The sequence below is a fragment of the Sturnus vulgaris genome, chromosome 22 (genome assembly GCF_052056855.1).
Source record: "Sturnus vulgaris isolate bStuVul1 chromosome 22, bStuVul1.hap1, whole genome shotgun sequence".
NCBI classification, from domain to species: domain Eukaryota; kingdom Metazoa; phylum Chordata; class Aves; order Passeriformes; family Sturnidae; genus Sturnus; species Sturnus vulgaris.
In genome coordinates this window covers 9,585,525-9,610,714 of record NC_142264.1, presented here as the reverse complement: position 1 = coordinate 9,610,714, position 25,190 = coordinate 9,585,525, and the positions used below count along the sequence as shown (strand labels likewise).

Genomic DNA, 25,190 nt, shown 5'->3' with positions numbered 1-25,190 from the left:
CTTTTCCACCCCAAACCATACCATGAAATCCCTGAAATAACCTTGGGAACTCTTTTTCTGTGCTCCACTACAAGTCACCCTTGTGCTGTTTGCTTTTCCCACAGAGAACTTAAAATTTGTCAGTGCTTCATACCCAGCAGTTCACAGTGCAGGGGAATGTGCTGCATTAGATTTCATTTTTAAGGCAGGATGTATAAATAAGTCAGGTGGGCATCCTCACCTGTCTTCATGCCTACATGCCCTTTATTTGAAAGATGTTTCCTGAAGTGCCTGTTCCTGTGGGAACAGTGTGTTTATCCAGGATCCCAGCTAACCTGGCTCTGCTTATTTTACTTGTTAACCTTAGAGAGCTCTTGTGGCAGTTTTGAGGGGTTTTTTATGTCCTCCTGAGCTATTTTGACCTTGAATTATTTGTCTGGGGGAGGATATTTAATGATTGCTGTATTAATTCTTAATGTATTTAAATAACTCTTTTCCTTATTTGGTAAAACATCTGTGTAGAGCTTTCAGAATAAATGCTGCATTTTCCATGTCTGTCACTTCTTGATCTTGCAAGGATTAGTCTTCTCCTGCCCCACTTGTCAGGAATTATGGATTGGTCATGTTGGAGAGAGGCTTGTCAGTTTGGAGATGCATTTGGCTATTGGAATATTAGTTTCTATTGATGTGAGTCCTGCTGGAAAAACAGCTGGGAGCACATCTGTGCCTTCAAACATGAATGACCAGGCAAACATGATTTGAGGGGGAAAGCAATTTCTTAGATAGTTTGTTTTGGTTCTGCAGGTGTCTAGGGGGTGTATTTATCTCCCTCTTTTCCCCCAAAATATTTTAAATTGGCTGCTGTAAACCATTCACCAGGATTGGGGAAGGGTCTGTTTGAGCACACACTTGAACCTTTTTGAGCCTTCAGCACCTACAAAAGGTGCAGCACCCACTGAGCAGTGACAGTACTTGGAGGGGCAGGTGCAGTGCAAAGAGAAATGAGGAGAGCTGAAAATTCAATTTGACATGTTTCCCCAAATAATCAGGGTTTTGTTTTGTTTTGTTTTGTTTTGTTTTGTTTTTTTCCTAAAACAAGTTAAATCCTGCCTGTTCTGGGGTTGTTTTGTTTGCTTGTTTTTCCAAATTAAAGTAAAACAAGGTAGGAGAAACCAAGACAAATGATCAGTCACCACACATTACAGCCAGGAAAGAACCTGCAGCTGCAATCCCTTGGCTCTGTGTGGCTCAACTTGAGGGAACATCTTAAAAAAAGTTTGGAACTCTCCATGTGGATGCTCTACTTTCAGTACTTCTGCCTGAGTGTTTCTTTTTTTTTTTTTTTTCCTTTCTCTCCCAGGTTGTGACCAGACTTATTCACTTGCTGGGTGAGAAGATTCTTGGCAGTCTGCAGCAGGGAGGTGAGACTCATTCCTGGACTGTTCCCATTGCTGCTGGGGCCTCCTTGGAGCCAGACGTGCATCCTTAAATTTGGAAACAGGCAGTGCATACTTGGAAAGGAAATTCAATGCTAAATTTTGACCTGGAGAGAAGAAGGATCCAGGGAGAGCTCAGAGCCCCTGCCAGGGCCTGAAGGGGCTCCAGGAGAGCTGGAGAGGGACTGGGGACAAGGGATGGAGGGACAGGACACAGGGAATGGCTCCCAGTGCCAGAGGGCAGGGCTGGATGGGATATTGGGCAGGAATTGTTCCCTGGCAGGGTGGGCAGGCCCTGGCACAGGGTGCCCAGAGCAGCTGTGGCTGCCCCTGGATCCCTGGCAGTGCCCAAGGCCAGGTTGGACATTGGGACAGTGGGAGGTGTCCCTGCCATGGCAGGGGTGGCACTGGATGATTTTAATGTCCCTTCTAACCCATGCCAGTCTGGAGTTCTCTGGTTTATTACAGCTGTAGGCACAAGGGGAGGGTGATTTTTATTTCATCTGTGTCCACATGTTGGTTTTGGCAGAACGTGGCTAACTGGCTGTGGGAATGCAATGATTTGTAATTGAGGTACAGAAGAGTTACTGCCTGTGTGCAGTGAAATTTCCCTGAAATTTCTTGCAAGAGCAATGTAAAGGGAGAATTGGAAATAGCAGCTGTAATGGGCTGGAATCAGAGCACTGTGCTGAGCAGCAGCAGCACAGACTGATTTAAAATGCCTGGATTTGCAGTATTTTAATGAATTGTCTGGGAGGAAGTGGCCTGCCATGGGTTGGTTCTGAAGCTCTGTGTTTGTGGCAGCACCAGCACAAAGTCTCTTTACTGACTGAAGGGAGTAGGAGGGAATTCTCCCAATTTTCTTGAGCAGCATTTGAAAGCAAACAGATGCCTGTTAACTACTGAAGGTGTTGTGGGGCTCTTTGATGCTGAGGATTGTTTGGGTTTTGTTTGGTTGGGGGGTTTTGATTATTTCAGTTGCTCGTTTTGCAAAATTCCAAGGAGACTGAAAAGGAAGATCACCCACTTTCTGTTTCAGAGCAGTCTGGGGAAGTGTAATGGTGGGTGGTGTTTTGTACCACTTAATTAGTGGTTTGTTTGGAGTTTCTTTTGTTTTTATTTAGAGCCAGGATTAAAAAACATATGAAGGAAATGAATTTTCTTGTGTTCAGGCTTGATTGTTTATTAAATTTTATCAAAAGTACAGAAAGTTTAGCAATACTTCCATCCACCAGCTAGAAGTGAGCAAAATTGAGCCAGATCTAGCTAGTTACAAGGTCTTTTAAAGCCAAACAGTTCAATAGAGAAATAGCATTTATATTATTTATATTTTTAACCTAATAACTAAATTCCCATGACCCTTAGTGCAGCACTCACTGTCCAACCAGAGACTACTGCCTGAAACCATGAAGATGAACACTGAAAGAGACCCCATTCAAATTCCTCCATCTTGTTCCATACCTATTAACTCAAATTCAAAACCCTTCACCAAGTGAAATCACACACTTCTATTTAACTACCCATGACTTTAACTCCATCACTCAAATTTGGAGCCTTCTCCAAGGCCTCATGTCAAAAGCAGTGTTCTCCAGGGGGTCAGTGCCAGAAAGCACAGAAAGCTCAAATCTCCCAGGTTCCTGGGATCCAGCAGGGAAGGGAATCTGCTCTTTGTTCACCTGCTCAGCTTTCTGAGCACAACCACGTGTGCACAAATGCCTGGTGATAATTGCACTTTAAACTTCTGTGCCTGCTGAAATGTCTCTGTGGCCCAGGGCAAAACAGGGGAGCAGAAAGTGGGAGGGAAATGAGTGAGAGTAACAGGAGTTCAATGGGAGAAAATCACCATTGAAGTTGTGAGGAGGGAAGTGCCTGTGGAGATGAAGGGGTCGAGCTGTGATGTGTAACCTCTTTGAATCTACAGATATCTTCTTGAAAATCACCAGAAGGAAGAGGGGAAACTATTTAATGTTCTGTGCAGAGCTGTTTTAGAAGATTTGAAATGAATAACTCAATTGCTGAATATATATAAAAAAAAAAGTTTATCTAATATTTCTTTGTGTTCTGCAGTGATCTGTCACCCTGGCATTGAATGGGTTTGCACAGGGGATATCAAGTGTTTCCACATGCCCAGCTCAAGAATTCATCTTGATAGTATACCTTTGGGCTTTCTGGCTGAAATGAGATAAGCAGGATTTCAAATCCCAACTTAAACTCAAAACTTTTTTTGTTCTCAGAGCTGAGCTGACAGGCATTAGCAGCAGAGTGAGATTTTCTGAGAAGGCTCAGCTAAAAAAAGAGTATCAGAACAAGAACAGTTTGTAGAACATTGACCTTTACCTGCTCTAAGCTGTCTGGGAAGATCTTGATCTTCCTCAATGCACTGCAGGTTTCCCTCAAAAACTGCTTTTCCTCTGCCCTTACTCACCAAATTATATCAGAGATAGTTCCCAGCTATTTTGCAGCTACTTCAGAGGTTCCATATTTTGATACTCCTAAGCCATATCTGTCAAGCTCTGCATCTTGCAGAGAAGGGAAAACAGGTAGAGATGCACATTTTCTATAGGAGCTTTGTTGAAAACAGCAATTTCCTTCCTCGCTTAGGAATACCATAAGAAAAGAATTGTTAAGTTTTGGAATATTTTTATACTGACAGCAGGTTTGGGGGGTTTTGTTAGTTAAGCTAATTCCTCTTGTGGGCTAAATCAGTTCCAAAGTTGTGGTAAAGGGATTTAAGTGCCTTTTTATCTTTGTCTTCCTGGGTCAGGAGAGCCCATGTTTCATTTAACATATTCCTGGCATATTTTCAACATTGCCTAGCTTCAACCAGTAACCAAAAATGATAGAAACTGATCTTCATCCTTTAAAACTGAAATATGTGAGAACTCTGCTCTCAGGTGCTGTGGAGGTTTGTGTTACATTTCTCTGACTCTGAGCAGCTCGGTGACACGGTGACACCTTGCCTGAAGATGCCATTCCACGTTTTTTTGCAGCCTGGCCGACTGATGGCAGGTATTTTCTCTGTGGACAGGTCATCCTCTTGGACTGCACAGCTCGAGCAGCAAGTGGGATGCAGGGAACCCTGCCAGCAACCTGTCCACGGTGGCGATCATGCCGGTGTCCGAGGAGGTGCCGCTCACAGCCTTCACCCTGGAGCTCAAGCACGCCCTCAGTGCTGTGGGTGAGTGTTCCCGTGTTGGCATCACAGCAAACAAACCCTGCTGCTCACTGCAGAGTGGCATGGCCAGCTCCTGTCACCTGTCACATGGGGGGTCCATGCTGTGGTAAGGGGGTAGGGATGGTCACAGGGCTGGGGAGGAGGTTTGTGGCCATCCAGGGCCTTATAAAAAAGACTTTTTATATGGCCAGGTGCCCATAAATGGGCAGTGGTTATAAACTGGGGGCAGGATTAGGTCAGAGATCAGGGAGAAATTCTTGTGAGGGTGGTGAGGCCCTGGCACAGGGTGCCCAGAGAAACTGGGACTGCCCCTGCATCCCTGGAAGTGTCCAAGGCCAGGCTGGAACAACCTGGAATAGTGGAATGTATCCATGGACAGGTAATCTTTCAAGTCCTTTCCAGCCCAAACCATTCTGTGATTCTGCAGCAGTGGTCAGGATCAGCCTTTTTCATGCTTCTTGTTCTCTATTCCCATCCTTAACGTGCATTTAATTATAGTGGAAAACTTTTTTGTCTTAATGACTTGGAAATACTCACCAGCCTCTCTGGCTGCCCTCAGCTCCCCATAGTCACACCAGGAGACATCCCACAGCAGGGCACTGTTCTCATGGCATCTGAGTCTTTCAGGCCTCCTCAGCTGAAAAGCTTCATCCAGCCAAGTGTTTCTTAGGCAGTTTCTTTGTGTTGGGGTTGTACATGAGTGCTAAGCATAAGACTTGATGGAAGGGGCTCGTGGAGGAGATCCAGACTGGCACTGGAAATCCAAAATTTAGTCTGAAGTCATTGTCCCATTTGTTGCCAGCTTGTTTGTCTGTCTCATGCCCACAAAACCACGTGTTCAGCTCCCAGCTGAGTCATTAATTGCTTTATCCATGGGTGAAGTTGCTTGTGCAAGTTCCAGTTCCTCATAAAATCCATGTATTTAATTCAGAATTCATTTTGTGTTCATTAGTGGTGTTTGACATTTCCTGAACATCCTCTTCTCATCCTCAAATGCTGTTACAGATCTCTTGAGTGAATCTACTGTAGTCCTTTGAGAAATTATTAATCTGCTCTCTCATGGCTTATTTAAAAGTACAGGTTATGTGATGCTTGAGGTGTAACCACTTACATTTATTGGTAATTTTCTTTCTGACTTTTGGTGTCTGGAGCTGACACTTCTGTTTCTGCTTAAAAACCTTCTGGGTGAACAAGCACAGGAAAAAGCTGGTGCTTGAGCTCTTTAACCTTCTGAAGCCTGAATTTGTGTGCACCTTATGGCAGAGACTTCTTACAGTGAGAACTAATTTGTGGGTGTTTGAAGATTCCTCTTATTCTGGAGAAGGCAGAAAAATGTTCCATCCATAATGGAGCTGTATTGCTAATGGGGACTCCTTAGGGATCACTGCCAGCTTCTTCTGATGTGTGACAACACTAAGAGCCTGTAAATAAAACAAACAGAAACTTAAGTAGGTAGATGGACTGTTCAGAATAAAAACATCCATATGATGAAATGCTGAAATTTGCTGAAAGCAGCAGGAGGTGCCAAAGCAGGGGGGGCTTTGCTGGGGTCACTGAGCCTTTCCCCCTTCACCCTTTCCCTTCCTTTCCCTGGGCTGGTGCCTGTGCAGTGCTTGGCAGCTCGAGGTGGTTGTGCACACCCTTGGCACCTGCAGTTGTTGCCAAGAGGGAGCAGACGGCTGCAGTGGGAAGAGGAAAGTGTTGTGGGAAAACACAGGGAGCCATCTGGTCCCAGCCACCACTGGCACAGGAGCTCCAGGGGCTCACAGCCACCGTGCCCAGCCCCACAGAGCTCCCAGGCAGGGCCAAACCTCTGCACAGCTCTGCTGGGGCTGCTGGCAGCCTGCAGCTTTTATCTCTTTATTTAGCAGAAGCAGCACTTTCTTTTTTTCCTCCTTTTTTTTTTTAATTTTTTTTTTTTTTTAACTTGCAGCTTTTGTATTTACTCCTCTACCCTGTGGCTGAGGTTGTTTGGCTGTTCCTTCATGGGAGCCATGTGCAGGTGCTGCTTTGCTTTCAGGGAAGGTGATGGGTTTTGGAATGAATTTTTTTTTCCTTCCAACTACTGATGCCTTTAGTTTTAAGTTTTCCTGTTCTCCTTGGATGTGCTTTTCTGATGTGCTAGGGTGATGTAGACAAAACAGTTCCTATTCTAGTTAAGAACTCAAGGGCAGTTTCTCCAAACTTCAGGCCCTAAGCACAAACTGCGTGGAAAGGTGGAGGGTGGGTTCATGCAAATAAACCAGAACCTATCAAAGTGTGAGATTTTGTGACCAACCCCTCCTTTCCTTCCATCTTGGAGCCATCCAGGCAGGGGCCACCACTGTGGCACTTCTATTGCTAGGGTGTGGCTTTTGTAGGCCTTTCGTGGGCCTCACAATAAATACCCATTTTATTTGCTTAACTCTGTGTGTAGCCTCTGTTCCAGCTCCTCAAGGCATCACTACCTGCAACAGAAAATGAGCTGAGTAGTGGAGTGAAATTTTGATTTGTTTTCAGGTTGTTTTCCTGTTCAGCTGCACATTTGGCATCAGGGGAACTGTTGCCCAGAGCAGCTGTGGCTGCCCCTGGATCCCTGGAAGGCCTTGGAACAGCCTGGGTTAGTGGAAGTGTCCCTGCCCATGGCAGGGATGGAATGAGCTGAGTTTTAAAGTCCTTTCCAGCCCAAACCATTCCCTGATTCCATGTGGGAAGGTTTGCAATGGGGTCTTGCTGAGCAGCTGCTGCCACCTGAGCCCTTCCCTGAGCTCCCAGCTGGGGTCACCAAAACCTGGGCTTTGGGTGGGAACTGAGACCAGACCTGCCCTGGCTTTGTGGAAATGAGAGCTGTTCATGTGCCTGAGAAGGCTTAATTGAAAATCTTCTCTGAAAGGAGCCCTCAGTTTGGAAAATTGCTTTGAAGATTTGCTGCTATTCACAGGGTTTTTTGTGCTTTTTTTGTGTGCTTTTTTTTTCCTTGAACCAACCTTTTTTCTAATTGAAAGTTAAATGGCAGCATCTGATTACAATACTTGACTTAACATTTAATCCATACTTAACATTTGATCCATATAATTTAATTGCTCTGGGCTTCAAATATGTTCCAGAGCAGTGGAGAGCAGCCTTAATATGTGAGGAGAGCAGCTGGTTTTAGCTTTCTTTTGCAACTTAATATATTTATTATAGAAAATTCCTTCCCCTTCCTGTTAATACGAACTGAGCTGGATTTTGCAGTGATGCCTTGAATTCCCCTGCTGCAGGTTGGAGATGAGGATAGAAGGAATTAGGAGGATGCAGCAGGAACATTGAGACCATTGCAAGAATCATCAGCTGCTGCAGCTCTGGGAAGGAGCCTGGCCTTGGGATGCAGGCTGACCCCAGTCCTGGTGGGAATTCAGGCTGGGTTGTAACACAAAATAACAGTTCAGGGGTTTTCCTTTCCCTGGAATTGCCATGAGAAGGCTGTGGGCAGTGCTTGGAGTTGGAGCTGCTTGCAGGTGAATCTGTTCAAGAGGATTTTGGGTCTTGTTTTGGTAATTTTTAGCTACTTCTGTATTATTAAAGGGATGTAAAAGTAATGACAACTAGAAAATCTCAGTCTGATAATGAATATTTACTGTCCAAAAAAACTGGAAAAGTATTCAGAATCTTCCCTTCCCAGAAAAAAAATCCACTTTTACCTGTAATGAGACAGGACTTAGTGATTTCATAGCTTAATTCTTTTTTTGTGGGTTTAATTAATTTTGTTTTCAAATTTTTTTTTTTTTGTTAATGTTTTGATTTGTAAATCAGGTAAGCAGCCTGCTCTCCATCAGGGGTGCATTCTGCACACAGGGAGCAGCAGCATGTGGGACCACCTACAGCTCTCCCCAACCCATTTGTGCTGCTTTCTTTGACATTTGGTGTTTCTGTGATTTATGATAATTCACATATTGTTTCCAGACAGTGGGATTGTGTCCCACTTAAGTGCTAAGGGATATTTGTGCTTCTGTGGTCACTGCGCTGCAAAGAGAGAGAAAGGACAGCAACACACACGGAGCTCTTTGGGGAAAAAAGGCCAATTTATTGTACAGACAGCCCGGATTTAAAGTGTGTCAGTGCAGCCAGGACAGGACAGGAGCTCATTGGACAATTGGGAAAAACATCCTTGGGACAGCACCTCAGGATGTGTCCCACGGGAAAGACACCAGGGGTTAATGTTGGTGATGAATTCCACTCTGTTTGTCACCGTGTTCTCACCCTGGGAGACTCCTCCCTAACTGAAGCTGCAGTCAGCTTGTCAGCCTGGGAATGGAGCTGAGAGTCAGGAGAAATCCAGGCCTGAAAAGAATTTCCAAGCTGTAATGCCCCAGCTCTCTGAATGTGTGTGTCCACATGCTGCCATGGAGCTTCCAATCACAGAATGTTCTGCGTTGGATAAAGATCACCCAGAGCCACCCCTGCCATGGCAGGGACACCTCCCACTGTCCCAGGCTGCTCCAAGCCCCAATGTCCAACCTGGCCTTGGGCACTGCCAGGGATCCAGGGGCAGCCACAGCTGCTCTGGGCACCCTGTGCCAGGGCCTGCCCACCCTGCCAGGGAACAGTTCCTGCCCAATATCCCATCCAGCCCTGCCCTCTGGCAGTGGGAGCCATTCCCTGTGTCCTGGCACTCCATCCCCTGTAAATTGTCTCTCCCCACCTTTCCTGCAGCTCCTTCAGGCTCTGCAAGGCCACACTGAGCTCACCCCAAAGCTTCTCCTCTCCAGGTGAACAATCCCAGAGCTGCTCCATCCTCTGATCCCCCTGGTGCCTCCTCTGGATCTCTCCAGCAGCTCCAGCTCCTTGCTGTGCAGGTCCCAGCTCTGCTGCTGTCACAAGCTGTGTGATGATTGATCTGGGACCTGCCTTCACCTTGAGGCTCAATGGGAGGTGCTGAGAGCTCAGTGGGCAGAGCAGGAGGTCCTGCAGAGCACAGTGACCCCGAGGCTGCAGCCCTGCTGTGCCCTGGCTCTGCTGCAGGCTCCAGTGTCCCTTCCTCTCAGTCTGGGGCTCTGGGTCTCCAAGGAAGGAGGCTGAGGAATATCCAGCTTGCAGAAAGCAGGAGCAGAGCTGGAGTGCCAGGAAGGGGGGCAGGATTTTCTGCTGTGCAATTTATCATGCTGATGAATTCTGGTCAGTGTTCATGGTGTCTATTTTTATTATTAATTCTTTTCCTCTTAATCCTGCTGGAGCTGAGAGCATCTTTTGATAAGAAGTTCTTCTGCAGTATTTAGATTTTTTCAGAAGTATTTGCCTGACTATTTTTTGTTCCTTTACTGAGACCAGCTAAAAGGCACCACATGGCTGTGCAAATTCTGGTTCTATGTGGGAGCCCTCTGATCTCATAGAATTTCAAACTGAAGTAGGGAGGGATTCAAATCCAACATATGTGTCTCTCTCATTCCTTTCTGCCCTTTAAATTTTCCTTCTTTTCAGTTCTAAAAATGTATAATGTATTGGAGAGCTCACTGAAAAATCTTTGCTAATAATTTATTGGGGTTTTAATTACAGTTCTGCCTGTCTTTACACACAGATTAGATTTAAATGTGAAATATTCACTGTGTGCCTGAACCCTGGCACAATTTAGTATTTTTTTGCTGGGCAAGATCCTCTGACATCCAACTCATTTATCAGTTATGTGACTTTGCCACATAATTTTCTAGACTTTTATTAGGACAAAAGTAAATTTCCTTTTAATGGAGTCCAAGCAAGCAAACTTGCTCTGCTAAAAGTTTCCCACAGTGTCCTTTGTACTGGCCTTGTCCTTTGATGTGGGTGTGTTTTTCAGGTGAGGTGGATTTGAAGCCGTTTCTGAGCCTCAGAAATCACTCTCTGCCCTCTGGGCTGCTCATTTCTCGAGGCAACTTTTTGGACCATGTTTTGTTAGACTTAGAACCAGGACACCTGTACTCCCACTCCTGCATATCTTAGGAAATTGATGTTTTGTGGAAAAAAATGACCAAAGTGAGCAAATCTTGCTCACTGGCAAGAAAGGGAGATTTTATGTCTCGTGTGATGATTTTTTTCCCCTCTCTGGGGCAGGAGATTGGAACTTTGCTGCAGCCCTTCCCTTCAGTGCCCTTGTTTGTTAGCAGAAAATGACCCAGACCTCTGGTATGTGCCAGCTTTTCCTTCCCTTCCCTCCTGTTTCATGGAATTCTTAGTTCTGTACTGAAAAACAGATGGCTCTGGAGTACAGCTTTAGATGCTCCAGGAGGTTTTCTCAGAAACCACGATCCCTGAGCCTGGGGTGAGACCACTGCCTGCAGTTCTCTCACCTGGTTTCAGGATCTCTGTGAGCTCTTGGGTGACAGAAAAATCCCCCAGGCTACTGAAAGTCACCACCTCAGATTTGAGAATTCCAAAAGGTTGAGAAAGCTGCAGATTGCTGGAGGCTCAGGGAATGGCACTCAGATTTCCTTGCTCTGATGCTCCTCCCCAGCAATCTGCTGCTGGCTGCTGTCACACACACAGGGCTTGGAGAAATATTTCATGTTACCTCACTTCACCTCTCCTGTTCTTCACTTTGTGCTGTTCTGATCCTACTGACAGAGCACTGGGGGGTGCAGGGATGTGTCCCTGATGCCAGCTCCAGCTGGAAGCTGCCCATGAGGCTGATGCCAGCTTTGGAGAGGGGCTTAGAGGTGTGTGACTGTGACAAAGCACTTCAAGGATGCACTGACCCATTGGCCTGGTCACTCCTCCCTGCGGGTGTGGCTCTCTGGGGGCTGTGGATTTGAATCATCACGGATTCATGGAATGGTTTGGGTTGGAAGGGACCTTAAAGCCCATCTCACCCATCCCCTGCCATGGCAGGGACACCTTCCACTATCCCAGCTTGCTCCAAGCTCTGTCCAACCTGGCCTTGAACTCCAGGATAGGAATGGTATTTTTACATTACTTGCTTGCTTGCAGCAGTTTAGTTGAAATAACACTTTTGTTGGTTCTGTTTTCTGAGCTCACATATGTTGGTGTTCTTGGTTGCATTAATGGAGGGGTTTTAATGGCTGATTAATTGGGAGCCTGCTCGAAACTGGGAGTGCAGAGCAGATGGTTGGTATTTCTGAGACAAAACAAGTTGGTTGTGTTGGAAGCATCACCGTGTTCCGTGCTGGGGATGAGTGAAGGTCTGGGAATCTTTGTCCCGTGTCCCTGGCATGTGGAGGGATGGGCAGGCTCCTCCTGAGCTGGCACAGCCAGGGTCTGTCTGGGCACCCTTGCTTATGTCCTGTTCTGTGAACTGCTGCTTTCCCACATCAGAAGTGAAGTCTGGATATGATTTTTAAGTCTCTCCAAGGCTCTTCTGGTGCTTGCTGAGCACGTGTTGTCCACAGTCAAGGCTCCTCTGGCTGAAGGAGCACAGAGATCCACCCCAGCCCTTCAAACTCTGCCTCTCCCCTTGGATGGAAGCTGTTCTGGCTGCAGGTCCCTGCCTCTGATGGTGTCCCCTGGGTTTAGTGGTGTCCCCCTGGGGTCTGGGCCCCAGAGCATCACCAGGAGCTGATGCTGCTTGATCTCAGTGCCCAGGGTAGGAGAGTAACAGGCAGGGGTGCCCACACTGTTCCCTTGGTGTTGTCTCTCCTACTTGGCATTTTTATTGCATTTCTCAGCTCATTTGGCATTCCAGGCTGTTTGTCTTTGCCTACTAAACTTCCACCACTGCTTTGTAAGCCATATATCCTGGAATACAGTTTTAATCCACCTATCTTTTCTATTTTACTGAGAAGTCTGCCACATTAATGAACACTGATGATCACTCTGCTGCTGAATGCTTGCAGAATTGCCCTGCTCTCTGTCCCTTGCTGTTCTATCCTGTGCCATCAGTGTTCCCTCTGGGAGACCTTTCTTATCCCATTGTGCCACTTCAAAGCTACACCAGACCAACACTGACACCAGGTGAACAGAGAGTCAGATAAAAGAATCTGCCAGTGTTACAGATGTGGTGATAACCCCCTGCCCCAGCACTGGGGCTGCCCCTGCTGTTGCAGGGGAGGAGGGAAGGGCAGGCTAAGCCCAGATCTGCTCTGGGAATGCTGCTCATTCCCTCTGCTTGGGGCTTGTTGCTTTCCTAGGAACCGGCTTCCAGACCTTTTATTGGAGGATGGGGAAGTCAAATTCTGTTCTTGAGTCATCCTCCTCTCTGTGCTTTCTCACCAGCTTTATCTTTTGGTCTCTGCTTATGGGATATTTTTGTCCATTTCTGTTTGCTGTTCCTTGATAATCAATGTAGCAAAGGGCAAATGTTATTTGGGTATTGGAAAATACAAGATGGAAAATGACACTTGGGAACTTTTTCAAGTCTAAGAGTAAAGTCAATTAAAGCAGAGTGAAGCCTTTGCAGGATGAGTTGGCCCTGAAGGTCAGGACAGGCAGTTCCAGATCTGTACCTGTGGGTTTTGCTTTTTGAACACTCATGTGAATTTGTGACCTTCTCCCATGTTGGTTGTTCACAATTCCTTGATTTTGACTGAACACATTATAACCTTGTCTTGAGAGTCCTCACATAATGAAGTGTTTTGTTACTTAATACATAAATTTCAGTTCTGTTGATAATGAAACAATGAGGGATTGCACAATGCAAACATGAATACAAAGCGACTGCTCTGTCATGTTTTGTAAACGTGAATTTCTCTCTCAGTAAGACAGGTAATATTCTCTCTATTTTCTCAGTTATTACCTTATGTTTTCTTTTCTTTGCATTTTTTTAAAATAAGCTGCAGTCACTCTGCAACTTCCACCACATATGGCACAAATTGCTGCAATTTCTGTCCCTGCCCCTCCCATGGGAACATTCCACTATCCCAGCTTGCTCCAAGCCCTGTCCAGCCTGCTCTTGGACATTTCCAGGGATCCAGGAGCAGCCACAGCTTTTCTGGGCAGTTTTCTCCAGGAGCTCAAATTTAGGTGTTCACAGGTGAAATTCTTTGTTCCCCCAGGTCCTGCCCTGCTGCTCACCAGTGACAACATCAAACAGCGCCTGGGCTCTGCTGCTCTCGACAGGTACCTGCCCTCACCCTGCCCAGGGAACTGCACACAGGCACTGGACTGTCCTTAAAATCCCCTGAGCCTGGGAACAGAACCCTGCCTTCCAACATACACTGGGCATTCTGCTCCAGGTGTTGGAGACAATAATGTTTCAGGAGTATTTGGTGCAGGCGTGGGTGGGTTTTTTCCACAGTTACTTTATCACTTGTGAAATTGGAAAAGCTGAATTGCTCTGAGCCTGCTCGTGCTTAGGGATGCTTTGGAAGCATTACTGAAGTGAGGCATCACTGTATCCCCCTGCCTTGGTATTTGTATAAATCCTGGAGAAACAGAGCCAGCAGGAGCTTGGAGCTGGGAGCAGATCCTGGCTGAGCAGGAAATGCTGCTCTCTCCTTGTGTAAGATTCCCCTCTTCTCTTGGGAGCTTGTTGGATCCCAGAAACCTGGGATTTTTGAGCTTTCTGGCACTGACCCCTGGAGAACACTGCTTTTGACCTGAGGCCTTGGAGAAAGCTTCCAAAAAGTCACAGGTGTGTAGTTAAATAGAAGTGTGTGATTTCACTTGGTAAAAGGTTTTAAATTTGAGGTTTTTATAAGGTAGTAATAAGTATAAGACAAAGTGGAAGATTTGGGGTGTTGTTTCTTTCAGTGTTTTTCTTCCTTCTTTGTGATTTTAGGTAGTTTCTGGTTGAACAGTTAGTGCTGCACTGTGGGTCACAGGAGTCTGGTTATTGGGTCAAAAGTATAAATAATACAGGTGTTAATTCTCTATTGGACTGTTTAACTTTAAGAGACCTTGTAACTAGCTTGACTCAGCTCCATTTTGCTGGCTTTTAGCTGGTAGCTAAAAGTGTTGCAGAGCTCTCTGTACTTTAAATAAAATTTAATAAACAACCAAGCCTGAACACGAAAAAATTAATCTTCGTGTTTTTAATCCTGGCTCTGAGTGAAAACAAAAAAAACCAACCCTACAAACAAACTACATTTTCAGAAGCTGTGATATAACACCAGTTGAATTCTCTGTTTTCCTTGTTTTCCCCAGCATCCACGAGTACAGGCTGACCAGCTGGCTGGGCCAGCAGGAGGACATCCACAGGATTGTGCTGTACCAGGCTGACAGCAGCCTGACCCCCTGGACCCAGCGCTGCATCCGCCAGGCTGACTGCATCCTCATCGTGGGGCTGGGAGACCAGGAGCCCACTGTGGGAGAGGTGAGCTGCTGCTCTCACTCAGCCTGGGTCTCTCTGAATCCTTCAGAGACACAGCAGAGTGCAGGGGTTGAATGAAAGCCTGTGGGTGGATTGAAGTGTGTTAAGCCACTCACACATAAGGCAGAGGTGAAAGTTTAGGTTTTAGTGTGAGTGAGTAAGTAAATAAGTAGAATGAGTTTTAAGTGCTTTTAGTAAGTAAAAGCTCTTAGATGCCAGAGAAGTAGTACATGTTCTAGTGAAGGTTGAAAAACATACTCGTGTTCCCTTGGAGGCTCCAATGACCTGGCTGCAGACATAATAGAGTTAGAGTTAAGAATATTGCTGACATTTTTCAGTTAGAACAAGATAGGCCATGAATGTAGTTTATAGATAGCCTGGTGTGCTAAGACTAAAATTCCAATAGGCTAAGAAGTAGTGGTTTGGGTTTGTGTCTTAGTTTGTTGGGAAGTTCCTATACAAAAACATGTATTAGGGAGAGCTGGTGCAGTTTTGCCATTGTCTTTTGCCATTTCTTTGTTTTGTTTTTGCCTTTGAGACTGATGTGCTTCTGCAATAAGTAACTTTATAGCAACTATTAAAGCTGTTTGGCTCATGAAAGAAAATAACCTGACAAGTGGGTGCTGAGAGCACCCAGAGGTTCTGACCTCCCAGTGAGGGAGCTGCTCCTTCCCCCCTTGGCACTGGGAACAGCCCAGCTCAAAGCATCTCACACTCGTGCTTGCTTCACACTCATGGATTTTCCTGGGTTTAACACCCAGTGAGGCATAAATAATGAAATCTTCCTGAGAAATGCCTGTTAGGAATAGCAAAAGAATTGCATGAGAATCCTCTGAAATGGCAATTTTTTTGTAGGAGCACTTCCAGCAAAGTTCTTTTCCTCTAAAGAGTCATTTTGGCCGATGGTAAATCAAAAATTGCTTTGAAGCTTTGTGTTTCTGCCCAGAATTTCTTTAGGTCTCCACACAGAGGGAGAAATTCTTTTCTGCCTGGATGAAATTTATGGTGTGTGCTTAGGAAAAAGTAGATCTGAATTGCAGTGTATGCATTATTTATTATATTATATTACAGATCTTAAGCTATAATTTTTCCCCCTTACTATCTATTTTTATGGCTTTATATTCTATTACCAAAGTCCTCTGACCAGACCAAAATTCTTCAAGAAATTTGGAAAAGGGATCACGGGTGGGGTTTTTTTAGGATGGTGAAGTGCTGAGTCTGACCTGCAAAGGGCCTGGGCTGGTCCCACGTGCAGCTTTCGTGTGTCCCCTGTTGTGTGGGCTCTTCCTGAGTGGATGTGGGAGGCAGGAAGCACAGGCAGAACAAGCTGCCAGCAGTTGCCTAAAACAACAACAACAAAAACAAAAAATCAAAATCAGAAATGCAAGGAAGAAAAAAAAAAGTGGACTGATGGGAAGAGAAAGAAGAAAACACTGAATATTTGTGGGCTTGAGTGTGACTGGGGCAGCATCTCACGTTGCAGGAGCAGTGCCTGCCTGTGCTGTGCTTTTAATGGCCTGGTTTAAGTCAGAAACATTCAGGTTTGAATCCTTGGCTGATTTTAGGTTTCTGTGTGCTGTGTAAGCCCAGAGTTAACAGTGTTGCTATCTAAATCAATCACGTTTGGGGGTTGTGACTGTGCAGAGTTGGATTCAGGTGGGAATGAGGGTGTGGGGGGTGTGTGGATGTATTTCACCCTGACACTGGAGCAGCCAGGACTTCCTGCCCTTTCCTTGTGTGTCCATACGTGCTGCAGCTGGAGAGGATGCTGGAGAACACGGCAGTGAGAGCCCAGAAGCAGCTGATCCTGCTCCATAAGGAGGATGGGCCTCTCCCTTCCCGCACCGTGGAGTGGCTCAACATGAGGAGCTGGTGCTCTGCTCACCTGCACATCCACTGTCCACGCAGAGTCTTCTCCAAAAGGAGTCTGCCCAAGCTGGTAAGAGATTCCTGCATTGCTGCTGGTCCCTTGCTGTCCCTCACTTGCTCTGTAACCTGTGTATCTGAGGGGATCTGGGCTAATGACAATCCACCATATTCTTACACATAGTGTTGTCTTTAAATCTGCTTGGCCTCAATTGGATTTAGGGAACAGGGATAAGGGGGCCAGGTTTTCTTGAAGGATGCAGACTTGACTTCTTGATATCCTGAAAGAGTAGTCACTGTCTCAGAGTCCCAATGAAAGGAATGTAGAGGCCATGGAGTCCTTTTTGTTGGGAGCATCTCTGCTTCCCAAAGCTGGGCTAAACATGAGGCAGAGGCAGCCTGGGATCCTCCCCAAGACCTTCAGATCCTTGTCAAGGAAGAGAAAGAGCTCTAAAGGAAATTCTGTACTACCCCCAGCAGCTATAAAAGACTGAGAGAGGCCAGTGGCCACTAGAACTGTTTGGGTGGTTCACAGTCCTCTGTTCCTTTGAAGAAGAGCTGTAACAGAATCACTGACAGCTCCAGGATGGAAGGAACCACTAGAGCTCCTCCAGTCCCACCTCCCTGCCCAACAGGGTCCCCTGCAGCAGTCACTAGGATTGTGTCCACACAGGCCTGGAGTATCTCTAGTGAGGGAGGGCTCAGAGCCTCTCTGGCTGTGTCCAGTGCTCGGTCACTGCACAGGAAAGAAATCCTTCCTCCTGGGCATCAGGTCCTGCCTGTTCCTCTGGGCTCCACGGGGCAGAGCCTGGTCCCTGCCCTGAGCCCTCCCTGCAGACAGGGACAGACAGGGCTCAGGTCCCCTCCCAGGTCCCCTCTCAGTCTCATCTCCTCCAGGCTGAGCAGCCCCAGCTCCCCCAGCATTCCCTCCCAAGAAAGAAGCCCCAGTCTCACCTTTGCAGCATCTTTAGCAGCTGCTGCTGTGTGCCCTGCCTGTGCAGTGCCCGTGCAGTGCCCGTGCCTGTCTCCTCTGCAGGTGGAGATGTATGAACGGGTGTTCCAGAAGGCTCCAGACCGACACTCCGACTTCTCCCGCCTGGCCCGGGTCCTGACGGGCAACGCCATCGCGCTGGTGCTGGGCGGGGGAGGGGCCAGGTAGGGCACGGGGCTGGCACCTGCAGGGCTGGGCTGGGCTCTGGGCACGGGGCTGGCACCTGCAGGGCTGGGCTGGGCTCTGGGCACGGGGCTGGCACCTGCAGGGCTGGGCTGGGCTCTGGGCACGGGGCTGGCACCTGCAGGGCTGGGCTGGGCTCCGGGCACGGGGCTGGCACCTGCAGGGCTGGGCTGGGCTCCGGGCACGGGGCTGGCACCTGCAGGGTTGGGCTGGGCTCTGGGCACGGGGCTGGCACCTGCAGGGCTGGGCTGGGCTCTGGGATCCTGCAGGGCTGGGCAGGGCTCTGGGTTGGGCTCTGGGATCCTGCAGGGCTGGGCTGGGCTCTGGGTTGGGCTGGGCTGGGCTGGGCTCTGAGCAGCCTGGCCTGGTCAAGGAGACCCTGCCCAGGGCAGGGGGTAGAGCAGGATGGGCTCTGAGTTCTCTCCCAACAAACCACTCTGGGATTCTGTGCAGCAGATCCAAGAGGTGTCCCTGGGCTGGGACAGATCCCTCGGGATAACACAGATCCTGGGACACCAGCAGTGCTCTGCTGGCAGCATTTGGGGGAGGAGACACTGAGGAATTACACAAACTTAGCCTGCTGTGGGGATTTGTACAGAATTTCTGCAGAAGGAACATGGGTGTTTGTGACCTCTTGAGGCCTCTCATAATGGTTTAATACCAGGAGGTGACCAGGGCACGAAAGATGACGTTTCTTTCTGTTGGCTTACACTATGGATTTTTTTTCCCTTATGGATTCTTATATTAGAAAATGGCTCACAGTATTTCAAAGCTTTCAGAGTTTGAGCAGTAAGAGGAATTATGTCCTCTAATGGAGAATGTTCTCATCTCTGTAATCCTCCAAAGCCCCAGGTACCCATACACATTGACAGCCTTACCTTAGAGAAAAAGAGTGTGTTTTTACAGACACAAGGACAAGGTGTGTGCTGAGCACTCTGTTAGAATTCCATCTGGAACTCCAGTGAGCTTTAGAAAGAAATTATTGCTGGCATTTTTCCTTGGAATCCCTTTTTACCTGGGGAGTTTTCTGTTGAGACAGAATTGAGTTGCCCTTTGTCTCAAGCGAGCGCCGCCTTCGTTGTCTCCATCAATGTGTTCTTGAAGCCCTGCTTTAGAAGAGTGCTTTGAAACACAGCTCTCAAAAAACCCAAATCCCTAATTTGCACACAGTCTGTCTGTTTAAGTGCACAGAAATATCACATTTTTGTCGCTGGGCCAGCATGTGCTCCAGGGGAGCCTTCACTGCAGGGAAGGCTGGAGCTCCTTTGTGCCAGCTCGTCCCGAGCAGTCCCTGGTGCTGACACAGCCAGAGCTGCTTCCTCGGGTGTCTCACAGGTGCCTTCATCCTGCTCCTTTCACAGCCCCTCACCTGAGCTGCTTTCAGGATTTCATTTCCAACACAAGCTGTGTCCTGTGGAGACACAAAGCAGAACAGCAGAGGGGAGTTTCTGTTTTATCTGAGTATCTCAGGAGGCTTCTCATCCCCTGCTACAGAGCATTTATGGTTTGTTCTTTGTTCCCAGCTGATATCTCTGCCTCTACCATAGCCTGTGTCATGCTAAATATGTGCACTCCTGTACTGCTGGCAGCACATTTTGCTCATTCCCTTCCTTCTGTAACACTGCTGTAATTTTTGCCAAACTGTTTACTTTTAATTTTTTAAATTCTACTACTTAATTTGCAAGCTCCCACCTGCGAGTGTGCAGGATCTGAGGTAAGGAGGAGCAGGGTCACTGTGTTGCTCCTGTGTTGTCCCTCTCTGCAAAGCTGCTCTGCTGCTGTGCTGGCTTTGGGGTCTCTGGATGCTCATCACCCATTCAGCAAGGAGCCATGGGCCATTAGCCATCACTCTGCTCATTTCTGCATCCCTCAGTGGGGAGGACTTGAAGAGGATTAAGGGCAGAGTGGATTAATGGGATACTTCTTCCTTCTCTGAAACATTTTCTATGCCACAGAATGAAATGCTTGTCCAGGGGTTCCAGGCTGGCACAGGGATGGTGTGAGCACTGTCTTTGCCTTGGAAAGGCACAGAATGCTCTTCTGGTCATTAAATAATCATCTAAATTGTGGTTAGATAAAGATTTTTCTAAGTGAGGATATAATTAAGATAGGGGAAAAGACAAAATTGCTCTGAACCATGTAATGGTTCAGAATTACTCTGAAACTCTTCCTTTGGAAAGGCAAAATAAATTCTTAGATTGCCCATTTGTACTAACAAGGGAATTTCAAGAGATTAGGTTAGGTACTTAAAATCATCCTGTGGTTAAAGCACAGTCAGACTAAGAATGTCTTTGTGGGTCTCTGCACAGACCGTTGATGGCCTTTGGATAATAATTCCATGAGTAACCTCCCCCTTGCTCTCTCAGAGCAGGAATCACACAGGTTACACAGCCAGGGAGAGGTGACAGTGGCAGGGGCTGGCTGCTGGGTATTTGTTCAAGGTATTGTGTTCTGTGACTCCAGTAATATCAATTATTTAGTTGTTATTTTGGGAATGTTTGTCTGGCTTCCCAGTGACAGCCGGATTGGGAGGTTTTACCACGAGCAGCTTCCTAGTAATTATCGTTGTGGTTTGTCATGACAAAAGGTTTGGAGGAACTAAAGGTTTTCTTTCTCCTGTGAGCATAAAAATAAAACAACTTGAAGTGATACGGTACTAAAATTACAGTGTTTTGCTTTTGTTAAATGCTAACTTAATTTTAGTTAGAAACCTTGTGGAGTTTGAGAGAAGGAAAGGGGATTTGTGTTCAGGAAAATAATACCTTTGAGGTGTAGTTGTGAGAATAATGACACATCAAGCCCTGCAACAAAGGCATAAACCTTCCATAAATAATTGTCCTGACCTTTAGCCCTCCCACGTACAGCCCACCCCTTCTTTGGTTTGCTGTGGTTGTCTTAGCAAAGCTGTTTGAAAACTGAACTTTCTAGGGAGTAAATAATTATTAAAGAACTATCTGGGAATCCCTAAGCTTTGGGGAAAAAAATGGATTGAGCTGTTCCAGAATCACAGAGTATCCTGAGCTGGAAGGATCAAGGATCTTCACTCCTGGGCCTGTACAAGCACCCCAGCAATCCCACCCTGAGCATTTCAACCTCTCCTGAGGAGCTCTGTCAAAGGATATTTATAGATATTTCATCGGAGTGTATTTTCATTTCTCCTTTTTCTGTTTAGTTTTCTCTTCAGAGTTATTATCTCACCTCAGCATTGATGTGTCAAGTAGCTGGGGTTTTTTGCACACAGTTTTCTTGCTGACACTACAGACGTGGCTCAGACCTTTTTATTTTGGGCAGTTGGGTTGATTCAGCAACTTGTCCTTTCTGCCTTTTCTTTGTTTCCAGCTCTGGCCCTCTGGAAAGGGAGGATAAAAGCAGCAGTGTAGGAGAAGCAAATTCTGCCCTTTTTGTTATGGGATCTGTGTGTGTGATGAATGTTTCTGTTGTCTGCTCTGTCTGTCTGTGCTGCTGCAGCCTGTGCCACCTGCAGGGTGCTCACACTCCAGGCTCTTAGAGAAGGACAAACAGACAGGTCACTCATGGGCTGCTGCTGAGCTCCTTAAAGCCTGGCTTTATCTTCCCACTCAGTGACTTTACACAGGGATGAAGAGGCTGGGAGAGTCCCTGAGAGGCAGATCTCGATTGTTCTGCTCTCAAGAGATCACATTTACTTTCTGCACTCTGTGTTTGACTCCAGGATTGCAGGGAGAAAAAACCATGGAGGATTTTCTGTGTCTGTGATGTTTGGCTGCAGCTCCAGCTCACTCAGGCTACTTTGAGTAAAAACCTGCTTGTCAATCCTGTCTCTGCCACCAGACACTGATCTGTTGTTCAGGAAGGCACAAGGAATTTGTTTGTGCTGTGTCTGCACTGGGACAAAGCCCTGGCACAGGCAGGACGGGCAGAGCTGCATTCAGTGCCTGGAAGGGATGCACAGGTCACACAGTCCTGACCAGTGGGTCAAGCCAGGAGCAGGTGGGACGTGCCCACAGCCACCTGGGGACGTGGTGGATGCACACCTGCACCTCCAGGAACTTGTGTTTGGAGGCTGAGCCCAGTGTGGCAGCATCCTTGGGAGGGTTTTGGCCCTTTGTGTTCCTGAGCAATCATGGCAGAAAAGAAATGATCAAAGCTCCCAACACACCATAAGGAAAAACTTGAAACAGATTCTGAGAACTTGAGAACTTTAGCAGATCATGTTCCTTTTCTGACTGTTGGTGCTTTTAGCCTGCAAGTGTGGCTGGGAGGTGAGGAGCTCCTGCCTAGGAACAAACTACAAACCCTCTGCTGCTTCCCCCGCTCCATCCTGCTAAAAAAGGAATCGAGTTTGGGGATTGATGACCTGATCTACCCATGTAAAACACTTGGAAGCTGTAAGTGCTGTGCTGTGAGATCTGATATCCCTCCTCAGGTTGTCTGGGGAGCTCCTGGCTGCCTTCAGCAGGCACAGGGATGTGGTGCTGCTGCTCCTTGGCTGGTGACGCAGCATTTTAATTACACACCCAACAATTAAGTGCTGGCCAAGCCAGCAGGATAGAGAAGCTGAATCTGCAATATGCTCATGTGCAGAGTCAGAAATGATTAATGAAGACACTAGTAAGTTTTGGGGGTTGATTTGTTTTTCTGTTTGGTTTGTTAGTCAACATGGAGAGGAGCCTTAAAACAAAACCCTTGTGGTCTCATGCTGAGGGCTGAGGGCAGCTGCTTCTTAATTCTGTCCTTTTTGCATAATAATTGGTAACAGACAGGGTTTGGTGCTTACCCTGGTACTTAAATGCTCAATGCCTCCTCCTTAATTGGATTTTGCCATCTTAACTCTGAGAAACTTTCACTTCTGCACTGCATAGTGCAGGTCTGGTGTTTGGCAAGAGGGTCACTGCAGGCAAAAAAATTTCTTTCTTGCCTCCCGTGAAATTCTCATCAGCTGTTTTTCCTGAGAGGAGTCATGAAGCCACTGTTCTTTCCCTTGCTTGAAGTCATTAAGGAAAAATTGACAAGCTGCCAGAATTAATGAACATTTAAATTCTCATCAGCGTAACGTGGTAATGCTCCAGTGGCAATGACTGAGCAATATGCTGCAAGGAAAGGAAGGTGGAAATTGCACCTCTGCTTTTTGGGGCTGTGTTTAGTTCTCCCAAGGTCAAGTGGCAACATGGGAAGATCTGTTTTCCAGCACTGCTGCTGTGGAGAAAAGCTGAGATCCCTTGTGCAATGTCATCCTTTGCTCCATGATCCACAACAGCAGAGAGAAGCACAGGGAGAGAAAACAGGGAAGACTGCACAGGAAATATCTAAGCTTAATTTAGGGCTTTTAGGGCCTAATAGAGGTGATGTCCCCTGGGTCAGGACAGAGGTTTGGCTCCAAGGGGTGGAGGGGGCTGGCTGGTGGTGCAGTGTGGAATTGACACCTCATAGCCCAACTTCCAGCGTGTGATGCAACATCTGAGGAATAAAGAGCTGAAATCGGAGGTGGAAATGCTGCTCCAATGACAAAGTGCTGTCCTTGACATGGACAATTTGCTCCTATGTGCTGACAGCTCCCTTTCCCAGGCTGCAGCTCCTCTTCCTGCATTGTGCTTATGAAACCCTGGGGTTCAGTCTTGGGCAATAACAGAACCTCCTGGGGAGACTCGGAGCTTTTATGGTGCAGGTGTTTCAGATTCAGTTCCAACAGTTACGGAAGATTAATTCTTATTCCTCAGCTAAGACAGGTAACTAATGATAGGAGGCTTTTTACCCCTGTCAGGAAGAGAAGTGTGTGTGTGTGGATGTTGTTTAAAACTGCCACTGCAGAGCTGCAGAACCTGAGATGGAGCTGGGGGGCTCCTAACATCAATTACTGAACCTCAAATACGGGGGGGAACTGCAAATATGGGGGCAGTTACTTTCTTAAACTGTTAAACCTGACCACAGGCACCCAGCCAATGTGCTCTTAGGATGTGTGGGAGGAGAGGGGAGGAATTTGTTGCCTGCAGGAGGCAGCTCCAGAGAAAACCACTTGGAAAGCACTGCCAGAAAGAACAGAGCAGTGTTTTCACCTATGGGATCCTAAAGACCCTCAATATAGAGATTGCAGGAGGGATGAAAGAAAATCCCATGGGAATTTCCTGGGCTCTTGATGTTCCTCCCATAAATTGGAACCCTGTAAATGTTTTTCAGGTCCTTTGCTGGGTTCAAGACTTAACATGGACTGAGTCTGGTGAGGGGCAGGAGGGATAAGGGGTCTCTGGAGCACAAGTGTGTCATGACCAGTTCCTTGTGTTGGAAGATAAAAGTAATGTCTTGAGAACTTGCTTAACAACGTTTCTCCATGCTTCCATTTCTATCTAGATCATACACAACCTATTTTCCCTTTTTCTTTTCCCACCTGGCTGTGTCTGCCAGTCTGTAAGTCTCTTTTCCCTTTCTAACACATCCAATTCTTGAGATTTCCCAGTTTCTTTGCACTGTTTTTGCTCCATATTCATTCCTTCTTGTCTTCTTTACATCTGCCCTTTAGTTCCTTTCTCAGTCTTTGCTTTCAAGTCCTCTCACAAGTTGTGAGATTTTCACCTATTGTGAAAAAATGCAGTTTGCCAACTTTTTTTTGCCATCCTGATGTCAACAGGGATGCACTTGGCTTTGAAATCGTTCCAGATCATGCAGTGAGCTTCAGGACTGCACCAAGTTTGCAAATAGTTTATTTATTGCAATGTTTAATGTTGTCTCCAGTGTTTATAATGAGACACAAGTATCCCCTTCATTTGGTGTCTCTGCCTCACCAGTGCTTAAAATTCACAGGGCACAGAGCTGACAGCTTGAAATATATAAAAATTGGATTCAGGGTTGTGAATAAAAATATAAAAATTGGGTTGTGTTTTTTCCTGAAGTGCTCAGCAAACACAGCCTGAGAAAATGCTTGTTCTGAAGTAAATTATGGAACAAAACTTCATAAAAACCATTGTTATTTATTGTGCTCTTGGCTAGGAGGTGTTTGGAAGGGCAGCACCAGCCTCTCCAAGGTGCTCTTGGTGAGCCACTGGCAACTCTGAAGGGTTCAGTCACTGGGGAGAGGAGGGGACAGGCAGGATTTCCTGGGGCTGGGGGTCAGGCTGATGGCATTGAGGAAATGGTTGAAACCCTCAGAGCTGTGCTGTCCTTTGGTGAAACAGTGTGGGCAGCTGGCAGGTCACCCTCTGCAGCTCTGAAATGGCTCTGGAGCACTTAGAGGGAAGAGAAATACAAACCATTACCAGGAGGAGTTGTTTGGGGTTTCAGGATTCTGTTATCTCTAAATATAAATGGATTTATGCTGCTGCTGTGGGTTGGATGTGTCTGGGGAATTTGCTTGAAGCTGCCATCCAGTGACTGTGATGGAGTTTCTCTTCACTCCAG

General features: G+C 46.8%; 1 protein-coding gene across 4 annotated transcripts in view; it reads left to right on the top strand.

Annotated features, from left to right (window-relative positions):
* The window catches only part of PNPLA7 (patatin like domain 7, lysophospholipase), a 130,098-nt gene that overhangs the window by 65,067 nt on the left and 39,841 nt on the right, over positions 1-25,190 (top strand). For all 4 annotated transcript variants that reach the window (XR_015808116.1, XM_088177732.1, XM_088177733.1 and 1 more), the window contains exons 21-26: positions 1,340-1,400; positions 4,444-4,593; positions 13,527-13,590; positions 14,617-14,785; positions 16,539-16,721; positions 17,685-17,803. Coding sequence is in view for 3 of the 4 variants with exons in the window: in XM_088177732.1 (XP_088033858.1) it covers positions 1,340-1,400; positions 4,444-4,593; positions 13,527-13,590; positions 14,617-14,785; positions 16,539-16,721; positions 17,685-17,803 (746 nt within the window). In the remaining variant the exon portion in view is untranslated. The remainder of the gene's footprint in view (positions 1-1,339; positions 1,401-4,443; positions 4,594-13,526; positions 13,591-14,616; positions 14,786-16,538; positions 16,722-17,684; positions 17,804-25,190) is intronic.